Genomic DNA, 24,938 nt, shown 5'->3' on the forward strand with positions numbered 1-24,938 from the left:
TTGAACCGACTGCCAAGGACAGGATGACATCTGTCATTTTATTAACAGCATGATCTAGTCAATGCTTTCCCCCATAAGCATTTCTGGTCAAAGGCTTAAAGTATCAAGAATCAGGCTTTGTTTTCTTAAACCAGAGCTATGGGGATTTGAGTAGGGAAGCACAGCTCTGTTGGGCACCCCGACACCATCACGTGTGTTCACAAGGGGAGAAGGGGGTCTTCGCATAGGCAGAGCCCTCACCATGGAATATGCAATCATGGGAAAGCTAACATGGAACTGAATGGGTGTTGATCCTCCACCAGAGTGTTCTGACAGTAGGACCCAGGAGAGGACACAGGAGGGCCACACAGCATGTCGCGTGCAAGGACTGCAGAGCAGGGCAAGCAACGACAGAGGGTGCTCAAGCACAGAGAGCTGCCCCAAGTCCAGAACGGCTGAGCTGGGGTGCTGGTTCTGCCCGGCATGTGTCTCCCAGGGGTTCTGAACTTTCTCTGACAGATTTAGGTCCTGCACTTTTTTTTGGAAATCTCTTTGATCCATCTGTTTCTCCCCTAAATCTCTTCTGGACAGTTAATGCCAGAGGTTCAGGAAGGGAACACAGCAAGCAGCAGGAAATCGCTCTCTGCAGAGTCCTTCTGAGGTCATTACAGTGATGGCGCCTACAGCTTCTTCCCCTTCTATGGAAAAAAGGAAGGTAAGACCTCATCCCTTTCTAGCCTAATTTTCCTTCAATTTATTTAAGGCTGCTCTTCCTGAGGGGGGAAATGAATTGTATTTCTACTTCCCCTACTCTCAAAGCCCTCAAGTAGCTTCCAAACATGCCAGTGTATCCTGATTCCCCCAGTAATCAATTTTCTTCGTGGTTCCCTCCTGGAGCCAATTCTCTGGCATTCCCTGACATCTCGGTATATTTTCTTCTCTTTCCAAGCTCAGTCAGACTCAGAAGCTTCACAGCTTATCTCCTGCCCAGCCCCCTGCCACCCTGACGGTAGCTACACCATTCTGCTGCGCCTCCTTAGAGACAGTTACATCCAAGGGCCATGCCTGTGTCCCCCATTTACTGTCGCACTGCCTTTCCTGACACCTTGCAGAAAAGGGAATCTGAAGTAAGCACAGGACTGAAGAGAACAGTATGGGGAATCTCCAGCTTGCCAGGGAGAGCCCAACTTTGAGATGAATGTTGGAAAGGTTCTTAGAGAAGCCATGAAAACAGGAGATGTCGGCTGCTCCTTGGCACTGCTGTTCCTCCTGGAAATCGTCTCTCATTTTCTCTCTCTGTCCTTTCCCTTCCTGTTTATTTCCCTCCCCCTTCCTTGGTTCCTCTTATTGCTTCTCCCTGTAATCCTAAAATATAGCTGAAAGAGTTCATTAAATAAAGTTTTAGTTCTCTATTCTTAATTTTTTTAGAAGGGGGTAAAGATGGACAATTTTCATGTCTTGAAAAAAAGAAGACCCTAAGGTTAATTTTAAATTGATCTTTACTTAACTCCAGTTCTTTATTGATTTTCTTTCTGTGGGTTTGAGGGGTCTGACAGAAAACTCATTTCCGCTCTCTTAGTGTAGACGGGAGTGTGGGATAGGAGCTGGTTCCTAAAGGCGGAGGTTGGCCAGACTGAATTCCATGACAGATGCGTATCATCTAAAGCTCAAAAACACAGATCTAACCAATCAACAAAAACAAAGCTCGTTTTATAAAACACAACCAAAAGGGGGATTGTGAGCTCCACAGGGAACTGCACTCCTTGCCCATAGCTTCAGCTGCTTTATTGCATGATGAGATTTTGGAGGCCAAGAGCAGAGGACACGGAGGACTTCTTGGCACTTACCCTGAGGGTGATGGACCGAGGGGGCTTCTGCGGTGGATCCTCGTGCAGCCTGTCTCCCAGAGAGGCCAAAATGCGTTTCCTGTGGCCAATCAAATTGATTTTTAAAACCTGAAACGACATGATTTGGGTTAACTATCTCACCTGAGAAAACATAACTTGTATATGTCCTAAAACATGACAAGCACAAAAGTCATCTGTGTCAAGGTAGCCCACGCTCGAGGGATGCGGCGTTGAAGGCAGTGTGACTGTCAAGTTCAGAAAGAGGACGGAGCAGCTTCTAGGAAATCTGGAGGGACGAGCGTGGGGTTGGAAAAGCAGGCACAGAGCCATCTCCTTTGAGTCCCGCTGCCCTCAGAGTCCCATTGTTTACCCAGTAGCCAGGATACCTTTCAAAAATACAAACCACTCACATCATTAATCAGCTGAAAACTCTGACGGCTGCTAATGCTGAGTCCTGGCCTGGCCCTGAGCACCTAGGGCTAGCTGTCCTCTGTCCCTCTCTAACCACGTCCCTGTCCCTCTCCATCCAGGATGCTCACTCATACAGGCCTCCTCTGGGCCTTGAACACTCCCTACTCATTCCTGCCTTGGGGAACTCCCCATGCTCCTCCATTTTCTGGAAATGCTGCATGTTTTCAAACAACCAGAGACTGTACCCTTGTGGAGGCTGCTCAAATGCTGTGTCCCCCCCCCAACTCTTCAGGAAAAGGGCTGTGCCTCAACCCTCATTGTGCATGACCCTACAAACCCTGTTTTTGACCATTCTATGAAATCACTTTATTTCTAGTTCGTGAACCCGATCTCCTTCTGTGAGCTCCCTAAGAACAGGATACAGATCTATGTTTGTTTTTTGTTTGTTTGTTTTTGACAGGCAGAGTGGACAGTGAGAGAGAGAGACAGAGAGAAAGGGCTTCCTTTTGCCGTTGGTTCACCCTCCAATGGCCGCCGCGGCCAGCACGCTGCAGCCAGCGCACCACGCTGATCCGAAGCCAGGAGCCAGGTACTTATCCTGGTCTCCCATGGGGTGCAGGGCCCAAGCACTTGGGCCATCCTCCACTGCACTCCCGGGCCACAGCAGAGAGCTGGCCTGGAAGAGGGGCAACCGGGACAGAATCCGGCGCCCTGACCGGGACTAGAACCCGGTGTGCCGGCGCCGCAAGGCAGAGGATTAGCCTAGTGAGCCGCGGCGCTGGCCCGGATACAGATCTATGTTTATCACTACTGTTTCCTGAGTAATAAAGCAATACTTGACATAATATGTGCCCAATGTATCTGAAAGAATGGATGTAAGGACAAAAGTAGAAAAATGAGGGTTAGAATCAAATGCTGCCTACTTGGGGTGGACTCAGCGTCTCCCCAGGCTGGGCTGTGGAGTCTGACCATGCTGTTGAAGGATGCTGTGCAAGCAGTGTCTTAGGGAACTAAGCACTGCACAGATCCTCAAGCCCCGGTCCTATTCCTGATACTTTACAGACGCCACTCCCTTCAGTTTTGACAAGATCTCTTTGTAGAAGGGGTTTTCTCATGTCACAGATGGAGAAATGGAGGTTCAGAGTGGTTACACTGCTTACGCAAGAGCTAGTACTACAGGATTTGAATCAGGTTTTTGTTTCATTCTAAGGTATACACCGCAAAGCTTGGGTATGTCTCTAAATATTACTGATTTTTAAAATCAATATATTGTAAATCCATTCATAAAAATGTACTTACTCCTTCCACCCCCATGTATAGTGCCAGGATACAGCAACTTTGGCTTTGTCATTAGTTTCCAAAGTAATTACAACTTAAGTAAAAATTCTCCTCTCTTTACAAGTTTTTTTGGGGAGAGGTGGGCATTTCTTTGGTACACATCCCTTGGTACCTTGAATTTTTATTTACCTATTTATCAGTTAGCCTAATGGTCTTTCTGCCTTAACTGATTTAGATTTTAATTAGCACTATGTCAACCCCTTTATATCTTCCCAAACCCCATGTCAGTTGATGATGATGGGATGGTAAGTGTTAACCAAGGTAAATGTGTATATGCACCATACCCTCACGATTTTATAAACTGTTATCTTCCCAATCTGATGCATCCTAATCATTGCAAGTTTGTTAACCTAAAGCAGCTCCTCTTTCCCAAAGATCATTTTAGTTGCCATTCTCTGGACCTTTTCCTACCCTGTAAACTGCTTAGGGTTTGTTGAAAAAAAGGCTCACAATATGAAAAAATAAACAAAACTGACACACCACTGGCCCAACTAACCAAAAAAAGGAGAGAGAATTCCCAAATCAATAAAAATCAGAGATGAAAAAAGGAAATGTAACAACAAACACTACAGAAATAAAAAGAATCATCAGAAATTACTACATAGAGCTGTATGCCAACAAAATGGGAAACCTAGAAGAAATAGATTCCTGGACATAAACCTACCTTAATTGAGCCATGAAGACACAGAAACCTAAACAGAACCATAACCAAAATGAAAACTGAATCAGCGGCCGGCGCCGCAGCTCACTAGGCTAATCCTCCGCCTTGCGGTGCTGGCACACCGGGTTCTAGTCCCAGTCAGGGCACCGGATTCTGTCCCTGTTGCCCCTCTTCCAGGCCAGCTCTCTGCTGTGGCCAGGGAGTGCAGTGGAGGATGGCCCAGGTACTTGGGCCCTGCACCCCATGGGAGACCAGGATAAGTACCTGGCTCCTGCCATTGGATTAGCGCGGTGCGCCAGCCGCAGCGCGCCGGCCATGGTGGCCATTGGAGGGTGAACCAACGGCAAAGGAAGACCTTTCTCTCTGTCTCTCTCTCTCACTGTCCACTCTGCCTGTCAAAAACAAAACAAAACAAAACAAAACAAAACCTGAATCAGTAATAAAGGCCTTCCCCAAAAAGAAAAGCCCAGGACTGGATGGCTTCACTGCTGAATTCTACCAGACATTTAAAGAAAAATTAACTCCAATTCTTCTCAAGTTATTCAAAACAATAAGGAGAGGGAATCCTCCTAAACTTTCTATGAAGCCAGCATAACCTTAATTTCTAAACCTGAAAAAGATGCAAGAGAGAAAGAGAATTACAGACCAATTCCCCTAATGAACATAGACACAAAAATCCTCAACAAATTCTAGCCAATTGAATCGAACAACACGTAGAAAGATCATCCACTCAAAGTGGGATTTATCCCTGGTATGCATGGATGGTTCAACATTAGCAAATCAATCAATGATACATCACATTAACAAACTGCTGAACAAAAACCATATGATTATCTCAATGGATGAAGAGAAAGCATTTGATAAAATACAACACATTTTATGATGAAAACCATAAGCAAATTGGATACAGAAGGAACATTCCTCAACACAATCAAGGCAGTTTATGACAAACCCATGGCCAGCATCCTATTGAATGGGGAAAAGTTGGAAGCATTCCTACTGAGATCTAATACTAGAAAGGTATGCCCACTCTAACCATTGCTATTCAATATAGTCCTGAAAGTTTTAGCCAGAGCCATTAGGCAAGAAAAAGAAATCAAAGGAACACAGATTGGGAAGGAAAAAGTCAAACTATCCCTATTTGCAGATGATATGATTCTATATCTATATCTATATCTAGGATCCAAAAGACTACACTAAGAGTCTATTGAAACTCATAGAAGAGTTTGGTATAGTAGCATCACATAAAGTCAATACTAAAAAATCAACAGCCTTCGTATACACAGGCAATGCCATGGCTGAGAAAGAACTTCTAAGATCAATCCCATTCACAATAGCTACAAAAAATTCAAATACCTTGGAATAAATTGAACCAAGGATGTCAAAGACCTCTATGATGAGAATTACAAAACATTAAAGAAAGAAATAGAAGATACAAAAAAATGGAAAAAATCTTCCATGCTCATGGATTGGAAGAATCAATATCTTCAAAATGTCCATTCTTCTGAAAGCAATTTACAGATTAAATGCAACACCAATCAAAATACCAAACAAATTCTTCTCAGATCTAGAAAAAATGATGCTGAAGTTCATACAGAGGCACAGGAGACCTCGAATAGCTAAAGCAATCTTATACAATAGAAACAAAGCTGGAGCATCACAACAACAGATTTTTAAGACATACTACAGGGAAGTTATAATCAAAACAGCCTGGTACTGGTACAAAAACAGATGGACAGACCAATGGAACAGAATAGAAACACCAGAAATCAATCCAAACATCTACAAGCAACTTATATTTGATCAAGGAGCTAAAACCAATCCCTGGAGCAAGGACAGTCTCTTCAACAAATGGTGCAGGGAAAACTGGATTTTCACATGCAGCAGTATGAAGCTAGACCCCTACCTTACACCTTACACAAAAATCCACTCAACATGGATTAAAGATCTAAATCTATGACCCTACACTATCAAAGTATTAGAGAACATTAGAGAAACTCTTCAAGACATTGGCACAAGCAAACACTTCTTAGAAAAGACCCCAGTGGCACAGGCTTTCAAAGCCCAACTTAACAAATGGAATTACATCAAATTGAGAAGTTTCTGTATGGCAAAAGAAACAGGAAAGTGAAGAGGCAACTGACAGAATGGGAAAAATTATTTGCAAACTATACAACTGATAAAGGATTAATAACCAAAATTTACAAAGAGATCAAGAAACTCCACAACAGCAAAACAAAAAACCCAGTTAAGAGATAGACCAAAGACTTCATCAGACTTTTTTTCTTTTTTTATAGAAAGCTTTTATTCATTAAATATAAATTTCATAAGTACAACTTTTGGATTATAGCAGTTTTCCCTCCCATACCAGCCCTCCCACCCCCAAACCATCCCACCTCCTACTCCTTCTCCCATCCCATTCTTCATTAAGATTCATTTTCAATTATCTTTATATACAGAAGATCAATTTAGTATATGCTAAGTAAAGATTTCAACAGTTTGTACCCACACAGAAACACTAAGTATAAAGTACTGTTTGAAGACTAGTTTTACCATTAATTCTTATAGTAGAACACATTAAGGAGAGAGGTCTTACATTGGGAGTAAGTGCACTGTGACTCCTTTTGTTGATTTAACAATTGACACTCTTATTTATGATGTCAGTGATCACCTGACGCTCTTGAGACGACATTTTTCAAGAGAGGAAATCCAAATGGCTAATAGACAGATGAAAAAATGTTCAGGATCACTAGCCATCAGGGAAATGCAAATCAAAACCACAATGAGGTTTTATTTCACTCAGTTCGACTGGCATACAGAAATAAAGAAACAACAAATGCTGATGAGGATGTGGGGAAAAAGGAACCCTAATCCACTGTTGGTTGGAATGCAAACTGGTAAAGCCACTATGGAAGACAGTTTGGAGATACCTCAGGAATCTGAATATAGTCCTACAATACGACCCAGCCATCCCACTCCTCAGAATTTACCCAAGGGAAATAAAATCAGCAAGTAAAGAGCTATCTGCACCTCCATGTTTATTGCAGCTCAGTTCACAATAGCTAAGAGGTGGAATCAATCTAAATGCCTGTCAACAGAAGACGGGATAAAGAAATTACAGGATATGTACTATATGGAATACTACACAGCAGTAAAAAAAAAAAAAAACAGAATCTGATCATGGGCAACAAAATGGTTGAATCTGGAAAACTTCATACTTAACGAAATAAGCCAGTCCCAAAGAGACAAATATAATATGTTCTCCCTGATGTGTGACAACTAACAGAGCACCTAAAAGGAAACCTGTGGAAATGAAACTGACACTATGAGAAGCAATGACTTGAACAGCCCTTGTCTTGACTGTTGAGGAACGGTTTTATTATTTTTTTTATTATTTTATTTTTCTATGCAATTGGTTGAACTCTTTACTTAACACAAAATTATTCACAGGTGTTTAAATCCAATTGAAAATAGATCCCAGTAAAAAAAAGAGAATAAAAGAGGGAAGAGATGTACAGTTTAGCACACATTCCCAGGGACTTACCCCTAGGAGTAAAGCTAAAAACTTGCTATGGAACTCCAAATCCCATTAAGCTGGGTAGTACTAATGCCATTTTACATGTTAAAGTGATCATATTAAGTATGTAACTGATCATATATATAGGATTAAGTGTCAAAGGGTTCACATAAATAAGACCAAGTGTGTGGTAATAACAATAGATGGAATTAAAAAGGAAAGAATGTTCCAACATGGGGAGCAGTCCACAGCAGACTCATAGAATGACAAACATCCTGAACAGCACTCTGACCTCAGAATCAGCCCTTAAGACATTCTGATCTGGCTGAAAAGCCCTTGAGATCATTTCAGGCATGGAAAGCCAAGTCACTGTGGCAAAAAATGACCAAAATCTCAGGGAGTAAGATCCCAGTGGAAAGAGGGGGCCATCAAAGAAGGAGATACTTCTCTCTGAAGGGAGGAGAGAACTTCTACTTTGCTTATGACCCTGTCTAAATACGGATGGATTTTGTGGAATCAAAAGTCTCCCATAGCTTGGCAACTCATAGCAAGAGCCCTGGGTGATCACTGAAGTCATAAATAAGAATGTCACTTGTTAAATCAGCAACAGGAGTCACTGTGCACTTGCTTCCCATGTACGACCTCTATCCCTAATGAGTTGTACTATGAAAATTAACAGTAAAACTTGTCTTCAAATAGTACTTTATACTTTGTGTGCCTGTGTGGGTGCAAAATGTTGAAATCTTTACTTAGTATAGAGTTGGTCTTCTATATAAAAAGATAATTAAAAATGAATCTTAATGAAGAATGGGATGGAAGAGGGACTGAGGGTAGGAGGGCTGGTATCGGGGGAAGAACCACTATATTCCTAAAGCTGTACCTATGAAATTTATATTCATTAAATAAAAGCTTTCTTAAAAAATATGGCAGGTATAAGTGAATCAGGGTTTTATACCCGAGAGGGTGCTGCTTTTAAAATATCCTTTCTAAACACACTTGATTTCTGGCTGGCCTTTTAGCTGTAGTGGGAATAGCTATAGATGAACGTATATACTGACTATAAGATTTCCTAATTGTGTTAGGGCTGATAATGCAAAGCCCTTTAATCTTAGAAGAGTGGGTAGAATTATTTCTCCCCAAATGCTTTATCTTCCAGTTGTCCATGCAGAAGCCCATCTGCCACGCGTCCATGCTTCTGCCCAGTCACTCTGTCCTGTGTTCCTTTCTCCATTTATGTTAACCAGCTTGACACATCACTACCTGGTAGAGCTTAGCAGTTCTTGCAAACCTTAAAATCTCACAATGTCCTCCTTCTTTCAGATGATTTATGAATATGCTAAATGAGAATGGTCCTAGTGCAGAGTACTTGTAGACAGCATTATTTATATGATTCATAGAAATTCTCTTACATTCTTGCATTGTTTCTTTTTTTCTAAGTATTGAGATGAAAGAATCTCCCCATTTTAGAAAAATACACCATTAACTTTCTCAAAGATATTTTACAAGTCTAAATACCCCATTCTCTTATTATTCTCTTGTTCTCCGTTATTCTTGTTCTCAATTACTTTGCCAAAGGCTTCTATTGGGTCTAAATTGCCCCATAAAATCCCACTGCCTTTCTCCTGGTAACTGAACCCAATGCTGGTGTCGCTATGTAAAGTTCCTGAATCTGCTCAGAAATGTTTTCACAGTAACACACTCAAGATCACTTTTACAAATAACTGACACCTAAAAACAAATGACTGGGGTAAAACTGGGCTGGTGGGAACCCCATCGTTGCTTTCGGTTTACTCTGCCACCACTCAATTTTGGGCAGGTCACCCCAATCCGCGAATCTCAGTTTTTTCGCTATGGAGTGAGGTGGGTATTGCTGATCGCTAAGGTTGCTGGCAAGCTGAAGAGTGAAATTGTGAGATAAACGCTCATGGTGCTTGCAAATAGGAGACTCAAACTTCCCAGTGTGTCTGTTCCAGCTACTGGACTCTGAGGAGCCACGGAAACCCTGACCCAAAATAATAAGGACTTGTTCATTGTCACAAAGTGAATCATGTCAAATAGAGAACCTGTTGCTTTGCACAGAGAGATCTGGCTAAGCTTGGAAAAGCTCTCATTGAAGAAACTCCTCCTGGCAGGGATGTGTCCAATTTCTAGCTTTTAGTCTGATGCTAACCTAATTTAAAAGCACGTGTTTTTCTCCCATTCATACTGCTTAACCTCCAATAGGAGGCAAGTGGAGGCCTCTCCTATACGAGAACACCTTTGCTGTCCCCCTCCACAGAAATATCAAGCAGAGGGCGACAGGATGACGATTCATGTCAGCACCACTTAAGTAACCTTCTTTATTTATTAGAAAGGAGCCTATAGAACCACAGATATTGCCAATTACTACCATTTATTGAACATTTTCTATGTGCTAGTTATGATAGAAACTGTCCTAAATACATTATATAAGTACAGAGATAACTCATTTGATTCTTACAATAATATTGTCATTCCCATTTTAGGGACACAAAATATGACACCTAGAACTATTGAGTAATTTGTGTAAGGTCACACCGCTAACAGGTATCATGGATAGGATTTGTACCTGGTTATTAACCTCGTCTTTACTTCTTTTTTGGCTATTAACCTCTATACCTTTGGCCTTAGCTAAGCTTTGGTCATGCCATAATATCATTTCTTAATATGGTACTTCTTATTTTGAATTATTGTTTAAAAGATTTATGTTGGGTCTTGGCCATCTGAAGATATTAAACTAATTCAGTTTTGGATAAGACTCAGAGCCATGTTAAAGCTATAGGCCAAAAGAGCGAGAAACCATCATCTCTCAAGGTTCAATCCAAACTGGCCAACAGTGGAACAGCAGAGTGTGACATTTGGCTTCAAAACTCCCAAGCCAACAATAAGAAATCCAATTATCAGGCAGTAACACAGAGAATATTACAAATAAGAATAGTTGTTGTGGAAAAGCCAAGTCTGAACAGCTTAGTGGCTGATCAGTTCTGGAACCAGGATGGGCTCCTGCAGTAGTGGACTCCCACTGCTGAAGGCATCATGACTATGACCAGCAAACTTGCAGTTTTCAAAAAGCCACAGCAATGGTTACTGTGATAGAGAAGAATCATTTAGAATTTTCACAGCTGCTTAGATGAACGTTAACCATGTGTAGAAGAAACTCAATGGGAGTAAAAGATGAAGTAATGGTAATGTATTTGAGATTTTGTTATTCTAAGATATCGAGGCAACATAGTCCAACTAGAAAAATATGGAATTTCTGCCACAAATTATTTGGAGGATTCAGAAGTGAAACATGAACAGGATTTATAATATTGCAGAGATTGGGCACAAATAACTGCACTGCAAACCACTAATTAAGAAAAAAATAGGGGCCAGTGCTGTGGCGCAGTGGGTTAAAAGCCCCGGCCTGTAGTGCTGGCAGTTTGGGTGCCAGTTTGCGTACTGGCTGCTCCACTTTCAATCCAGCTCTCTGCTATGGCCTGGGAAAGCAGTGGAAAATGGCCCAAGTCCTTGGGTCCCTGCACCTGCGTGGGAGACCTGGAAGAAGCTCCTGGCTCCTGGCTTCGTATCAGCTCAGTTCTGGCTGTTGCGGTCATTTAGGGAGTGAACCAGCGGATGGAAGACCTCTCTTTCTCTCTCTCTCTGGCTCTACCTCTCTGTAACTCCTTCAAATAAATAAAATAAATCTTTAAAAAAAGGAAAAAATATTATTATACAAATGGGGATAGGAATGTGTTTCCAGCTACTTCCAACAGATAAGAAATAAATGCTGTTTGCATGTTTTCCTAATGGTTTTTACCACAACCATCATAAGGGAAATGCAGGTTGGTTAAAGGCAAGGGATCCTGTTGAAATAACACAGGATGGTCACAAATTGGTATCCATTCATCACAATAGTAGCTGTCTCCAGGAATTTTCTCCAGCATCTATTCAACTGGACAACTTCAGAAACCCTGTTGCAAATTCCAGCAATAGGAGAAATACTTTTCTGAGTGACAGTGCTATAATATTATGTCATTGTCATTTATGTTTCTGGGTTTAGCTGCCGGAATTCTGCCAGACAATATAATGACATTATCCTTGTGATAGCTCAAAAACAGAATATATGTCACAGCAAAGCTGAAAGTCAGTATACTCAAATTTTTTCAAGTTCAACGTGATATAAACATGCTGAATATAATGCGAAATAAATTAAACATGTGCTTCCTTTACCTTCACTCTTTTTAGAGATTTATTTATTTACTTGAAAGGCAGAGTTAGAGAGAGAAAGACAGACAGAGAGGTCTTCCATCAGCTGGTTCACTTCCCAAATAGCTGTCATGGCTCGGTGCTCAGCCAGGCTGAAGCCAGGATCCAGGAACTTCACTGGATCTCCCACGTGGGTACAGGGGCCAGGGACTTGGGCCATCCTCCTATGCTTTCCCAGGCACATCAGCAGGGAGCTGGATCAGAAGTGGAGCAGTCAGGACTCGAATAGGCACCCATATGGGATGTCAGGGCCACAGGTGGCAGTTTTACCTGCTAAACCACAGTGCCAGACCACCTTTACCTTCTCTTAAAAAACTGAATGTTTTGATTTTCTGTTATAGATACTTTAAAAGATACAGAAACACAAATAAGAAAACCAGTTATCCATTGACTATCAACACTTAGGCATATTTCATCTTCCTCCCCATGATTATGTGTTGTGGTGGTCATTTGCAAGCACTCCCAACGACGTAAAATTAAAAGATAATTGTAGGGGCCTGCCTTGTGGCATCATGAGTTAGGACGCCAGCATCCCATATCAGAGTGCTGGCTCCAGGCCTGGCTGCTCAGCTTCCCATCCAGCTCCCTGCTAAAAGGGCAACCAAGAATTATTTGTTCTGCGACTCATGTGGGAGCCTGGATGGAGTTCCCAGCTCCAAGCTTTGGCCTGGCTGAGCCCCAGTTGTTTTAAGCATTTGGGGAGTGAATCAGCAGACAGACGGTTCCTCTCTCCTTCCCTCTCTTTTAAGATACTCTGACTTTCAAATAGATGAATAAATCTTTGAAAATGTAGACAAAATCTGAAAAAAGATAAGCCTATTTTGAGGCAAAAAGTTTGAAATCTCTACATATCTTTAGGATGATACACATTTTTCCATGAATTTTGTATGCATGGATTTCAGAAGCTTTTGGACCTCAATAAATTTAACGTTTCAATTCCATTTTCCATGGACTTTTAGAAGTATTCCATATTGTAAATATAATTTTCACCTGGGTTTTTTTCATGCCCTATTAAAACTAAGAACTCTTTTTTATATATATAACTCTCAGTAGACATTTTAAGTAACTGTATTACCATAATATTGCTTTAAATAAACATTTTATAACATACAGACCATTCCCTGTATTGTTGTAAATTTAGTATGGATATCAGACTAAAACTTTTTCTGGATATCAGACATTTCACATGCTTACAAAATCCTATTTCCCTCCAATTTCCATTTTTATTGCTATGTTTGCACAGACACAGTATGAAAAACTCTGAAGAAAACCTCAAGTCACAAAGAAAAGTCATGTAGCGATAGTCTCCCTGTTCTGCATAAAATCCCAACCCATTTATTGATGGCTGGACCAAGCTCTCCAGGGAAAATCACATATCTGCATAACGTTCCTCAGTGTCACATTCTGATTGGTTCTGTTTCGGAGTTCAGAGTTAAGCTGACAGACGTGATACGGCACATGCAGCTGGAATTCTCTAGAGATGACACATGCAGCAATGCCGAGCATGAGCAGTTGCCGTTATCACTACCCTGGGACTGCGTCCTTTGCACGTCTGGGCTTTTATTTAGGGAGGGGAGGAAATGGCTTCACCTTGCATTGGAATTTCCTTCCACTGAGGGGAGTAGATTACTCCTCTGCTCCTTCCTACTTATTTGCCAACTACAGAGTAATGGCCATGTGGCTCTACGATGCTGATGGTCCTTCGGAGGAGCCTCTTTTAGTCAGTCTGCAAGCCTGCCAGGGAGACAAGGAGTTCTGCTGTCCTTAAACACCCAGAGTGGAAACGGAGGTGCGTTGTTCCCATCTGCAGAACTAAAATTACAACTGAATGTCAAACTTTCACCCTTTGCCTGGTAATAATTTCTAAACACCTTCCATCTGGAAACATCCAGGCAAAACTGTGCCTGTGGATCAACTTATTTCAATTCCCACAATTCCAGAAATCCTTGCTTCAACTTGCACCTGATTTTTTTGGAGAGACACAGAAATAGAGTTCCCCTCCAAGCGTTCACTCCCCAAATGCCCCAAGGCCTGGGATTGCACGGAGCCAGGGTCTAGCTCTGGCTCAAGCCAGGAACTGGAAGCTCAATCTAGGCTTCCCACGTGGGTGGCAGAAACCCAATTACTTGACCTATTATTACTGCTCCCAGGGTCTACAGTGGCAGGAAGCTGTTATGGAAACAAAGCCAAAACTAGAACCCAGGCACTCTGATGAGGGACACAGATGTTTCAACCAACAGCTTAATGGCTAGACCAAACACCTGCCCTGCATTTAATTTTAACTTTTGACATTTTCTTATTCATTTCTTGGCCTGCAACAATCCAAGCCTGGCATGCTGTGTTGGCTAGAAGGGCCACAGAAGCAGAAAGACATGACATCTGGTTCTTCCTCTCCCTGTTCTAGCTTAGTGATCCTACATGTATTTCAGTGATGTATATGGGACAATTACAATGTTATTCAACAAGTATTTATTGGATGTCTTTCACATACAACTATAATTTTATGCAATCTGTGAGCCACAATGAACCAAAAATATCCAGTCTTACAGGGCTCTCCATCCTGGAGTTTAAAAAAATACACAAAAGGCCGGCGCTGCGGCTCACTAGGCTAATCCTCCGCCTAGCGGCGCCGGCACACCGGGTTCTAGTCCCGGTTGGGGCGCCGGATTCTGTCCCGGTTGCCCCTCTTCCAGGCCAGCTCTCTACTGTGGCCAGGGAGTGCAGTGGAGGATGGCCCAGGTGCTTGGGCCCTGCACCCCATGGGAGACCAGGAAAAGCACCTGGCTCCTGGCTCCTGCCATCGGATCAGCGCGGTGCGCTGGCCGCAGCGCGCCGGCCGCGGCGGCCATTGGAGGGTGAACCAACGGCAAAGGAAGACCTTTCTCTCTGTCTCTCTCTCTCTCACTGTCCACTCTGCCTGTCAAAAAAAAAAAAAATAAATAAAAATAAAAAAAAAATAAAAAATACACAAAGTATGTGTGTGTATATAGGTGTATATATTTACATTTATGCATATATACATACACGTGTGTAGAGTTATTTATTCTTACCTCTCTTATCACCCATCTATCGAATTACATATGTTTAAACAGCCTTCCCTGCTTAAAAAGTATTTCTGTGAGTTGAATGAGAATGATTAGGCAGCTTCCTTGGGAATTACAAGGCACTGAATTAAGCCATTATTTCTATATTAAGTATAATGGAAATTTAAAATGTTCTTACCCTATCAGCAATATTTTGAATACTAGCTTTGTTATTTAAATATGCTAGTATGGATATCTCAGAGTAGATTTTAGATCAAGAACAATGCTTTTCACTTCTCGAGCCCTCTCTCCTATTATCTCTTTGCCCCACACATACACATTGCTGCACATTCTAGAACATCCTTGGCCCCCTTTTCATTAGAATCTTGCAAAGATGAAATAAAGATCTGCCTAAAGCCTTCCTTGCTCTCCCTGGATGACATGGACCTCTCTGAATTTCTCTACTATTTGCAAGTTGCTGTTGACTCTCGACAGGTCCTGGCATACAAAACTAGCTCTCTCTGTGTGTCTCATCTGATCAAACAGACTGTATGCTCTGGGAAGACTCATAGATGTCACTGCATCCTAGGGTTTCTCACAGCCTCTAGCACACAAGTACACCTCCACGGTGCATCCCTGGGATCTTGACTCTGACTCTTTTCAAGGTAGACAATAAACGAAGGAGAGGTGTCTCTGAAAGACAGAAAGGGAAGGAAGAGAGCACCCGTATTTTTTATTCCTTTCCTTTTCTAATTCATTCTGAGCTCTTGCACCTTAACTACAATATGCAGTCTTACCATAGTACGGCACAATTTCTTTGACTCATGCCATCTGCAACTCTTTCCTTTGACTTCTACTGCATCGTCTAAGAAAAACCCCTCTACCAGATTTTCCAAATTCTCTTTTCCTTCTGAGCAGCCGTCAAAACAACTACTACTAAATTATCAACAAGTAAGTCTTTTGTGACAGATGCCATGGAAGTAAAACTCTAGTAACCTCTGGGAAGGAAGCAAGGTCCCAAGTTACACAGCTCCAGAGAGTAAAAGACTGTGAGAAAGAGTGAGGAGGGAGCATGTGTGTTTTCTGAAAACAGCCTCTCTCAATAAATAGGAAACACTAATTATGAGGAAATGAGATAATCTTTGCATATAGAGAGAGACCTTAATGGTATAATTGCCTCTGAGCATTGAAGGGTTTTGGAGGCACAAAGCTTTCTTTTGTAATCAATGAGATCCTAGGTTTATTTGTGAAGCTCCCTGAATTACCTCTTGATGAAGGTACTAATTTTCTGATTATATTTTCACATAAACATTACTCCAGAAGATTAAAAAAAAAAACAACAAACCAATCAGTTGCTAACTAATTTCCATGTAAGTCAGTGTAAGTACAGCTTGCTGCAAGTTAGGTTTTCATAAGAGAAACTCTTAAATAACCCGGGTACTGAGAGTACTGAAGAAAAAATTGGTTACAAAAGAAAATGGGAAAAATGTGCAATATTCCATATCTGAAGTTATTTAAGAGATTTATTTATTTGGAAGGCAGAATTACAGAGAGGCAGAGGCAGAGAGAAAGAAAGAGAGAGAGAGAGAGAGATGTCTTTCATCTGCTAATTCACTTCCCCAAATGGCTGCAACAGCAGGAGCTGGGCCAATCTGAAGCCAGGAGCTTGGAGCTTCTTTTGGGTCTCCCACATGGTGCAGGGGCCCAAGTAATTGGGCCATCTTCCACTGCTTTCCCATGCACATTAGCTGGGAGCTGGACCAGAAGTGGAGCAGCTGGGACTCACACCAGTGCCTATGTAGGATGCCGGCACTGCATGCAGCAGCGATTTTACCTACTATGCCACTGTGCTGGCCCCTGAAGTTATTCTTGGTGATGTGATGATGTGCTAATAGTATTTGAAAACTGCAAATCTCTCTGTATTATTAATACACTTTGTATTTTAAGGAGTTGAGACACTGTTGTTTTGCTTATATTTTGCCAATCACAGGGATTTTTACAGGTATTGAGGGTATTTCCCCACTTTTTCAATGTTTGAGATCATAAAATTTATGATTAATTTTATGGTGTGACTAATGCTCTCAGTACTGCAAATAAAATTATGGTTATAAAAATTCATGGTGTAGGCATCTGGAGTACCAGTGAAGCCACCACTTTGAGATGGCGGCATCCCATCCTGGAGTGTGTGAATCTGAGTCCCTGTTCCACTCTCCATCCATCTTCCTGCTTTTGTGCACCTTAGGAAGCAGCTCAAACAGCCGGATCCTGCCACCCACACGGGAGACCCAGATGAGTTTCTGGCTCCTGCTTTGGCCTGGCCCAGTGTTGGCTATTGTGGGCATTAGGGAAGTGAACCAGCAGATAGAAGATATTTCTCTAGCTTTCAAATAAAAAAAAAAAGATAAATAAGTAAAAGGAAAAAACCCAATAGGAGTATACAATGAAAACACTTTAAAACATTCATTATCAACATATGTCCATATACTATAAAATAAGTCAAAATATGTGAAAATATACACAGTTTTAAAGAGGCTTCTGGACAAATTGAATCTCAAGATAACCCCAGGTACATGGGGATCTGGTTATTCAATTTTTGAATCATAAATGGACTTTCTGCTCTGTTGTTGCTCTGCCTTTTTTCTTGCTGTTGAGCTATTTTCCTGGCATATAACACCCTCCATCAGAGGGTGAAAGAGGCAATGGGTTAAAAAATGTAGTCAATTCTGTTGCCTGTCAGTAGTCTTTATAAAAGAATTAGATGTGGGAGGAGGTAAAAATCTATCTGAAACTAGCTCAAGTTACGGTTGTAAAAATGCATCCATGGATTTTACTTAGCCTGGCTATAATATCACATTTCAGAATTGAGAGCTTTCCATATTCCAGCTTATACATGGAGTGGAAAGGAATGGTAAAGGTTAAGGAAAAAAAAGCATTTAGAAAGAAAGCTGATGTTGTTAGACCCAAGGGCAAATTTAAGACGAGAAAAGAACAGGATGATGACAGTGATTGATAGATTTCTTATAAGCCCTTTTCTTCTATCAGCCCTACCTCCCCACACAACTCTCCCTTTCCTTATCTCCTGGAGAAACACATAAGAGAATAAAGCTGGGAAACACTATACACATTCGAATGACTAAAATAAAAAAGACTGACAATACCAAGTGGTCATGAGGATAGGGAGCAACTGGAACCTTCGTAGTGCCAACCAGAATATAAAATGGTACAGTCACATCTTAGAAAGCTGCCAGTCTCTTTTAAATATGACCACTTTAAAAAAACATAAGCTAGCAAGTTTACTTCTAGCTAGCAACTCAAAAAATGAAAATATACATCTGCACAAAGATTGGTACATGAATATTTAAACACCTGTATTCATAACAGCTGAAAACCGCAAACAATCTAATGTCCCAACAACTGGTCAGTGGGTAAGTAATGGAATGCTGCTCAATAACACAAGGAAGGGACTGGCACACGGTATAGCATGGACAGACTACAAAAACATTATGCTAAGTGAAAGATCACATACGTGTGATTCCATTTATATGGCACTTCTAGTAAATCTTTATATAAGGGTTTGGTGTTGTGGTGCAGTGAATTAAGCTGCTGCTTGTGATGCTGCCTTCATATCAGAGCGCTGGTTCAAGTCCCGGCTGCTCTTCTTCTGATGCAGCTCCCTGCCAATGTGCCTCTGAAAGCAGTGGAAAACGGCTCTAGTGCTTGAGCCCCTGCACCCACATGGGAGACCTGCATGGAGTTCTGGGCTCCTAGCTTCAGCCGGGGCCAGCCGTGGCCACTGTGGTGTTTTGGGGGAGTGAATCAGCAGATAGGAGGTTTCTTTCTCTCTGGCCCTCTCCCCTCTGTAACTCCTCCTTTCAAATAAATAAATCTTAAAAAAAAAAAAAAGAAAATATTCATATAAAACCATGTACAGAGAAGCCTATCAGTAGAGCCTGGATCTAAAACCAATGAGCCCTATGATCACTTCAAAGGTACTCTCTGCCCTAGGGCAGAGGCTACTCCTCAGGTCTTGTACTGATCCAAAGGAATGTCCCATAAGATTCCAAGACCCGTGTGGCAGATAGCCACAACTACTGGGTCGGCTTTCTGGGCATCCAGATACCAGGAAAGGAAGTACTGAGGACAGGAGAGGGTGGAGCATTTAGTTACAGTTAGAGAATCCTTTCCATCAACAGACTAGAAATCCAGATACATTGTTCCCTCCCCAATTCAAAATTACATCAACACCACCGAGGCACAGTATCTGCTCATGGAGACATGGAATGTAAGAGCCGGGCTCAGTGTCAGGGTGACCTGAGTGTGAGCCTTGGCTCTGGCACTTACTATATATGACGTCTGGCCAATTGTTTATAATCTCTCAATATCCCTGAAGTCATCCAAAATAATGAGGATAAAAAAGAATATTTACCTCTTAGCGTTATGGTCAGGTTTCAGTGAGACACAGGCAAAGCACTCGGCATAGTGCCTAGAATAACATGAGTCTCAAAAAATTGCCACTTCACCCAGAGCTTCGATGAAGCCTCACTTCTGAGCTGGAAGAGCTGAGCTCACTCTTGGAATCTGGTCAGCTCATCAGTGTAACACAGCAGCCAGGGCAGTTTGGGAACTGGCACGGGGGGTGGGGCTTCTCCTGCCAACCACCTCTGCACCAGCTGCCAGTCTTCTCAAACTTCAGTGGTCTCATTAAGAATGAGTTTTTGCTGAACTATATTAATTTCATTTTTTTTTTGACAAGGTTATTAGTATGAGGTTGACAGACCAGGAGAATGTCATAGACACAGTGGCTTTGATTCAAATAAAGCACTTGATGAAGTCTTTCATTATCTGTAAGATGGTAGGCTCCATGAGTGAAAAATTAAGTGGATTCACAGCTGGCTATACATCTACACCTAAGAGGCATGATGAATGGCTTTGTCAAAACCTGCAGGGGGACCACTGATTGAATGCCACAGGGCTTTGTCCTGGATTCTAGTCTATTCAATATTTTTATAAATGTCGTCAAAGTAGACATAAGAGGAGCACTGATCAGATTTTTCCATGACACGAACTGTAAAGGACATTTAACACAATAATAGGCCAATGCAAAATTCAAAATTCCCTCAACAGGCTGAAAGGCCAAATTGATACCAAAAAGATGCAATTTAACAGAGAATAAATACAATGTCCTATATGAAGTGTCCAACAGACATCAACTGTGCAAGTCCAAGACGGAGAAGATAGGACTTTGCCACAGTTCAAAGAAAAGCTGAATTTTTGACTGAACACAGGAAGAGGCTCCATGGAAAGAATGCAAAATGAAGGGCAGATGGGAAGGGGACACATGTGTTTACAAAACAAACCGTCTTTCACTTCACCATTTCAACCTTGCAGGGCTGGTAATCATCTCCAACTTGGAAATAAGTAAAGTGACGCTCAGGAATTTAAGGAACTTTTCAAAGTGATGACACCATTAGGAAATGAATCCAGTTCTGCCTTCCAGAATGTATGCTCTTTTTAAAAAAGATTATTTATTTTACTTAAAACACACACACACACACACAGAGAGAGAGAGAGAGAGAGAGAGAGATATCAAGAGAGAGCAATCTCCCATCTACAGTTTTACTCTCCAAATGTTTTTTTTTTTCTTTTTTCTTTTTTTTTAAAGTTGGCAATAATCTATTTGACACAGTCTTTATACTGCATGGACAACAAAAGAAAATAGAAGAGGCATTATATAAAATTAAAATCTTTTGTATGTCAAGACACTCAACTACGTTAAAAGGCAACCTATTTAATGGAAAATATATTTGCAAATTATGTTTCAAAATAGATTAATACTGGGAATTTACAGTATATAAGAAAATCCTACAACTCATAAGCAATAAAAAATATTAAAAAATGCAGAGGATTAACTGAATCAAGGAAGGTATATAAATGACTGATTTGTACAGAAAAGATCCTAGCATTACTTATCTCTAAGTAAATGCAAATGACAACCACAATGAAAAACCACTTTACATCCAATAGCAATTTATTATGAAAAAAATAGGCATTGACAAGGCCAGAGAAGCTGAAACTCTAATGCACTGCTGATATGAATGTAAAACAGCAGAACCAATGTGCAAGAGAGGCTGCATCTAGTGATAACCTTCTGTGTGGCAAAGGCCAGAGGTGGCTCAGGGCATCACGAGGCAAGACAGGGAGCATGCACGAGTCTCCTAGATCTCTGTCTCCTTTTTTTTTTTTTTTTCACCCCAGAAACCTCCTATTTAACGTCTACAAACTTCATGTTTTATAAATACGTTAGGAACATAGTTTTAGTGATTTTTCCCACCATACCCCCCCCTTCTTCCTTCTCCCTCTCCTATTCCCATTCTTATTTTTACTAAGATCTATTTTCTTTTTTTAAACAAACTTTTATTTAACAAATATAAATTTCCAAAGTACAGTTTATGGATTACAGTGGCTTTTTGTCCCCCATAACTTCCCTCCCACCCACAACCCTCCCATCTCCCGCTCCCTCTCCCATTCCATTCACATCAAGATTCATTTTCAATTCTCTTTATATACAGAAGATCAATTTAGTGTATATTAAGTAAAGATTTCAACAGTTTGCACCCACACAGAAACACAAAGTGTAAAATACTGTTTCAGTACTAGTTAAAGCATTAATTCACATTGTACAACACATTAAGAACAGAGATCCTACATGAGGAGTTAAGTGCACAGTGACTCCCGTTGTTGACTTAACAAATTGACACTCTTGTTTATGGCGTCAGTAATCACCCTAGGCTCTTGTCATAAGTTGCCAAGGCTATGAAAGCCTTTTGAGTTTGCCAACTCTGATCTTATTTAGACAAGGTCATAGTCAAAGTGGAAGTTCTCTCCTCCCTTCAGAGAAAGGAACCTCCTTCTCTGATGGCCCATTCTTTCCACTGGGATCTCACTTGCAGAGATCTTTCATTTAGGTTTTTTTTTTCTTTTTTGCCAGAGTGTCTTGGCTTTCCATGCCTAAAATACTCTCATGGGCTCTTCAGCCAGATCCGAATGCCTTGAGGGCTGCTAAGATTTATTTTCAATTAACTTTATACACAAAAGATGAACTCTATATTAAGTAAAGAGTTCAACAAACAGTATGGGAAAAAAAGCTGTTCCTCAACAGTTTTTTGATTTCTCTTTTGATTTCTTCTATGACCCACTGTTCATTTAGGAGCATGCTGTTCAGTCTCCATGCGTTTTAATATGTTCCAGAGACACTTGAGTTGTTGATTTCCAGCTTCATTCCACTGTGGTCAGAGAGGACGCACAGTGTGATTTTCATTTTTTTTGAGTTTGCTCAGACTTGCTTTATGGTCTGGCCTGTGGTCTATTTGAGAGGAAGTTCCATGCACTGGTGAAAAGAATGTGTATTCTGCAACTGAAGGATGAAAAGTTCCGTAGATATTCATTAGGTCCATTTGGTCTATAGTGTTGATTAACTGTTGTTTCCTTGCCGATCTTCTGTCTGGTTGATCTGTCCATTGCTGAAAGTGGGGTACTGAAGTCCCTACTACTGTATGGGGGTGTCTATGTCTCACTTTAGATCCATTAACATTTCTTTTAAACAGCCAGGTGCCCTGCAATTAGGTGCATGTACATTTATTACAGCCACATCTCCTGTTGAATTGATCCCTTAATCATAGGATAGTGCCCTTCTTTTTCTCTTTTAACAGTTTTTGTGTTAAAGTCTATTTTGTTTGATATTATGATGTCTATACCAGCCTTTTTTTGGTTTCTATTAGCATGGAATAACTTTTTTCATCCTTTCATTTTCACTCTGCAAGAATCTTTGTTGGTGAAATGTGTTTCCTGTAGGCAGCAAATAGATACTTCCCTCCCACCTCCCATTAAGCCAGTCTGTATCTTTTTACTGGAGAGTTAATGTCATTTACATTCATTGTGACTATTGATAAGCAACGACTTTTGCCCGCAATTTTTCCATAAATATTCGTTTTTTTTTACCCTTTGGATTTCCTTTGTACTTTTACTGGGAGCTTTCCTTCCTTTACCTTCTTTCATATTGATGACCGTGTTTCTGTGTTTGTGTGCGGCACATCCTTAAGCATCTTCTGTGGGACTAGACGGGTGGTGACAAGTTCTTTCAATTTCTGTTTGTTATGGAAGGTCTTTATTTCACCTTCATTCATAAATTAGAGCTTTGCAGGGTACAGTATTCTGGGTTGACAGTTTTCTCTGAAGACTTGGACTATATCTTGTCATTCTCTCCTAGCCCGTAGGGTTTCTGATGAGAAGTCAGCTGTGAGTCTAATGGGAGAGCCTCTGAAAGTAATCTGGCATTTCTCTCATGCACATTTTAGAGTCTTTTCTTTATGTTTTACTGTGGAGGGTATGACTATAATGTGTGTGGTGAGGATATTTTCTGCTCATGTCTATTGGGAGTTATCTGTGCTTCCTGTACTTGGACGTCCCTTTCTCCAAGTTAGGGAAATTTTCTGTAATGGTTTCACTAAAAAGGCCTTCTAATCCATTCTCTTTTTCCATGTGTTCAGGAACTCATCAGACCTGTATGCTGGGTCATTTGATTGTATCCCATAGATCTCCAACACTGTTTTATTAGTTTACTCTTTTTTTTTTTTTTTTGGTCTGACTGTAAAATTTCCAGATATTTGTCTTCTAACTCAGATATTCTTTCTCCTGCCTGATTCTGTTGTTAAGGTTTCCACTGCATTTTTTTATTGGTTCTATTGAATTCTTCATTTCTAACATTTCATTTTTTTCTCTTTAAAATCTCTATTTTAGGAGAAAAATTTTCTTTCATATCATGTATGAATTTCTTTAGTTCAAGGATTTGCTTCTGATTACTTCTAAGTTATCCTACAATCAAGGTTTTGAATTCTGTTTCTAGCATTTTTTCAGTCTCTGCATTTTCACATTCAAGTATTGACGTGTTGTTGTGTTCCTTTGGGGGTGTCATATTGTCTTCCTTATTCTTGTTTCTTGAATCCCTGGGTTTATTTTTAGATTTTTGTGGAGATACTTGTTGGTTTATTTTTTTCCCTGTGATGGCTTTTACTTGATTATGCCTCTGTGGATCAGTGGAGTGTCTACTCTGTCCACGAATGCCCTGAGCCGTGTGCTGGGTGTGGACAGGGAGCTCTGTTCCATGCTCCAGGGTGGGGCATGGCAAATCTGTATTTTTTTTTTTTTTAATCAGTTCAGTTCTGTTGGCGTAGTCTCATGCTCACCCCCTCTCTTCCGAGAACACCAATGCCTGGATGCTAGGCCCGCCCCAGTAGGTACAATATTCATCCTGCTGCCACAAGAACCACACAAAGGATCTGTGCAGCCCTCAGTGTGAGCACGGATCCTGCAGCAGTGACCCTCACCAGGGAATCAGGGAGCCCTGAGCATGTGGAGCTGTCCACAGTGACTGCCTAAAGACCCAGCCACACCCTGCACCCTCACGCAAAGCCACAGTGTTCTCACAGGCCCAGCACACAAGGCTCCCGCATTAAGAGCCCCCAGCCCCTTGGCCGGCGCCGTGGCTCACTAGGCTAATCCTCCGCCTTGCGGCGCCAGCACACCGGGTTCTAGTCCTGGTCGGGGCACCGGATTCTGTCCCAGTTGCCCCTCTTCCAGGCCAGCTCTCTGCTGTGGCCCGGGAGTGCAGTGGAGGATGGCCCAAGTCCCTGGGCCCTGCACCCGCATGGGAGACCAGGAGAAGCACCTGGCTCCTGCCATCAGATCAGCGCAGTGCGCCGGCCGCGGCAGCCATTGGAGGGTGAACCAACGGCAAAGGAAGACCTTTCTGTCTCTCTCACTGTCCACTCTGCCTGTCCAAAATAAATAAATAAATAAATAAATAAATAAATAAAAATAATAAAAAAAAAGAACCCCCA

The 24,938-nt window shown here is 41.4% G+C and overlaps 1 protein-coding gene and 1 pseudogene across 27 annotated transcripts in view; one reads left to right on the top strand and one right to left on the bottom strand.

Annotated features, from left to right (window-relative positions):
* ANKS1B (ankyrin repeat and sterile alpha motif domain containing 1B) overlaps window positions 1-24,938 on the bottom strand; it is a 1,209,513-nt gene that overhangs the window by 74,467 nt on the left and 1,110,108 nt on the right. For all 27 annotated transcript variants that reach the window (XM_089308838.1, XM_089308836.1, XM_089308835.1 and 24 more), the window contains one exon: window positions 1,827-1,934. In XM_089308838.1, coding sequence (XP_089164964.1) covers window positions 1,827-1,934 — 108 coding nt within the window. The remainder of the gene's footprint in view (window positions 1-1,826; window positions 1,935-24,938) is intronic.
* LOC103348369 (ubiquitin-ribosomal protein eS31 fusion protein pseudogene) overlaps window positions 9,492-24,938 on the top strand; it is a 63,156-nt pseudogene continuing 47,709 nt past the window's right edge.

This window comes from Oryctolagus cuniculus, chromosome 11 (genome assembly GCF_051225735.1).
Source record: "Oryctolagus cuniculus isolate XC-2025 breed Fujian yellow rabbit chromosome 11, ASM5122573v1, whole genome shotgun sequence".
Taxonomy (NCBI): Eukaryota; Metazoa; Chordata; class Mammalia; order Lagomorpha; family Leporidae; genus Oryctolagus; species Oryctolagus cuniculus.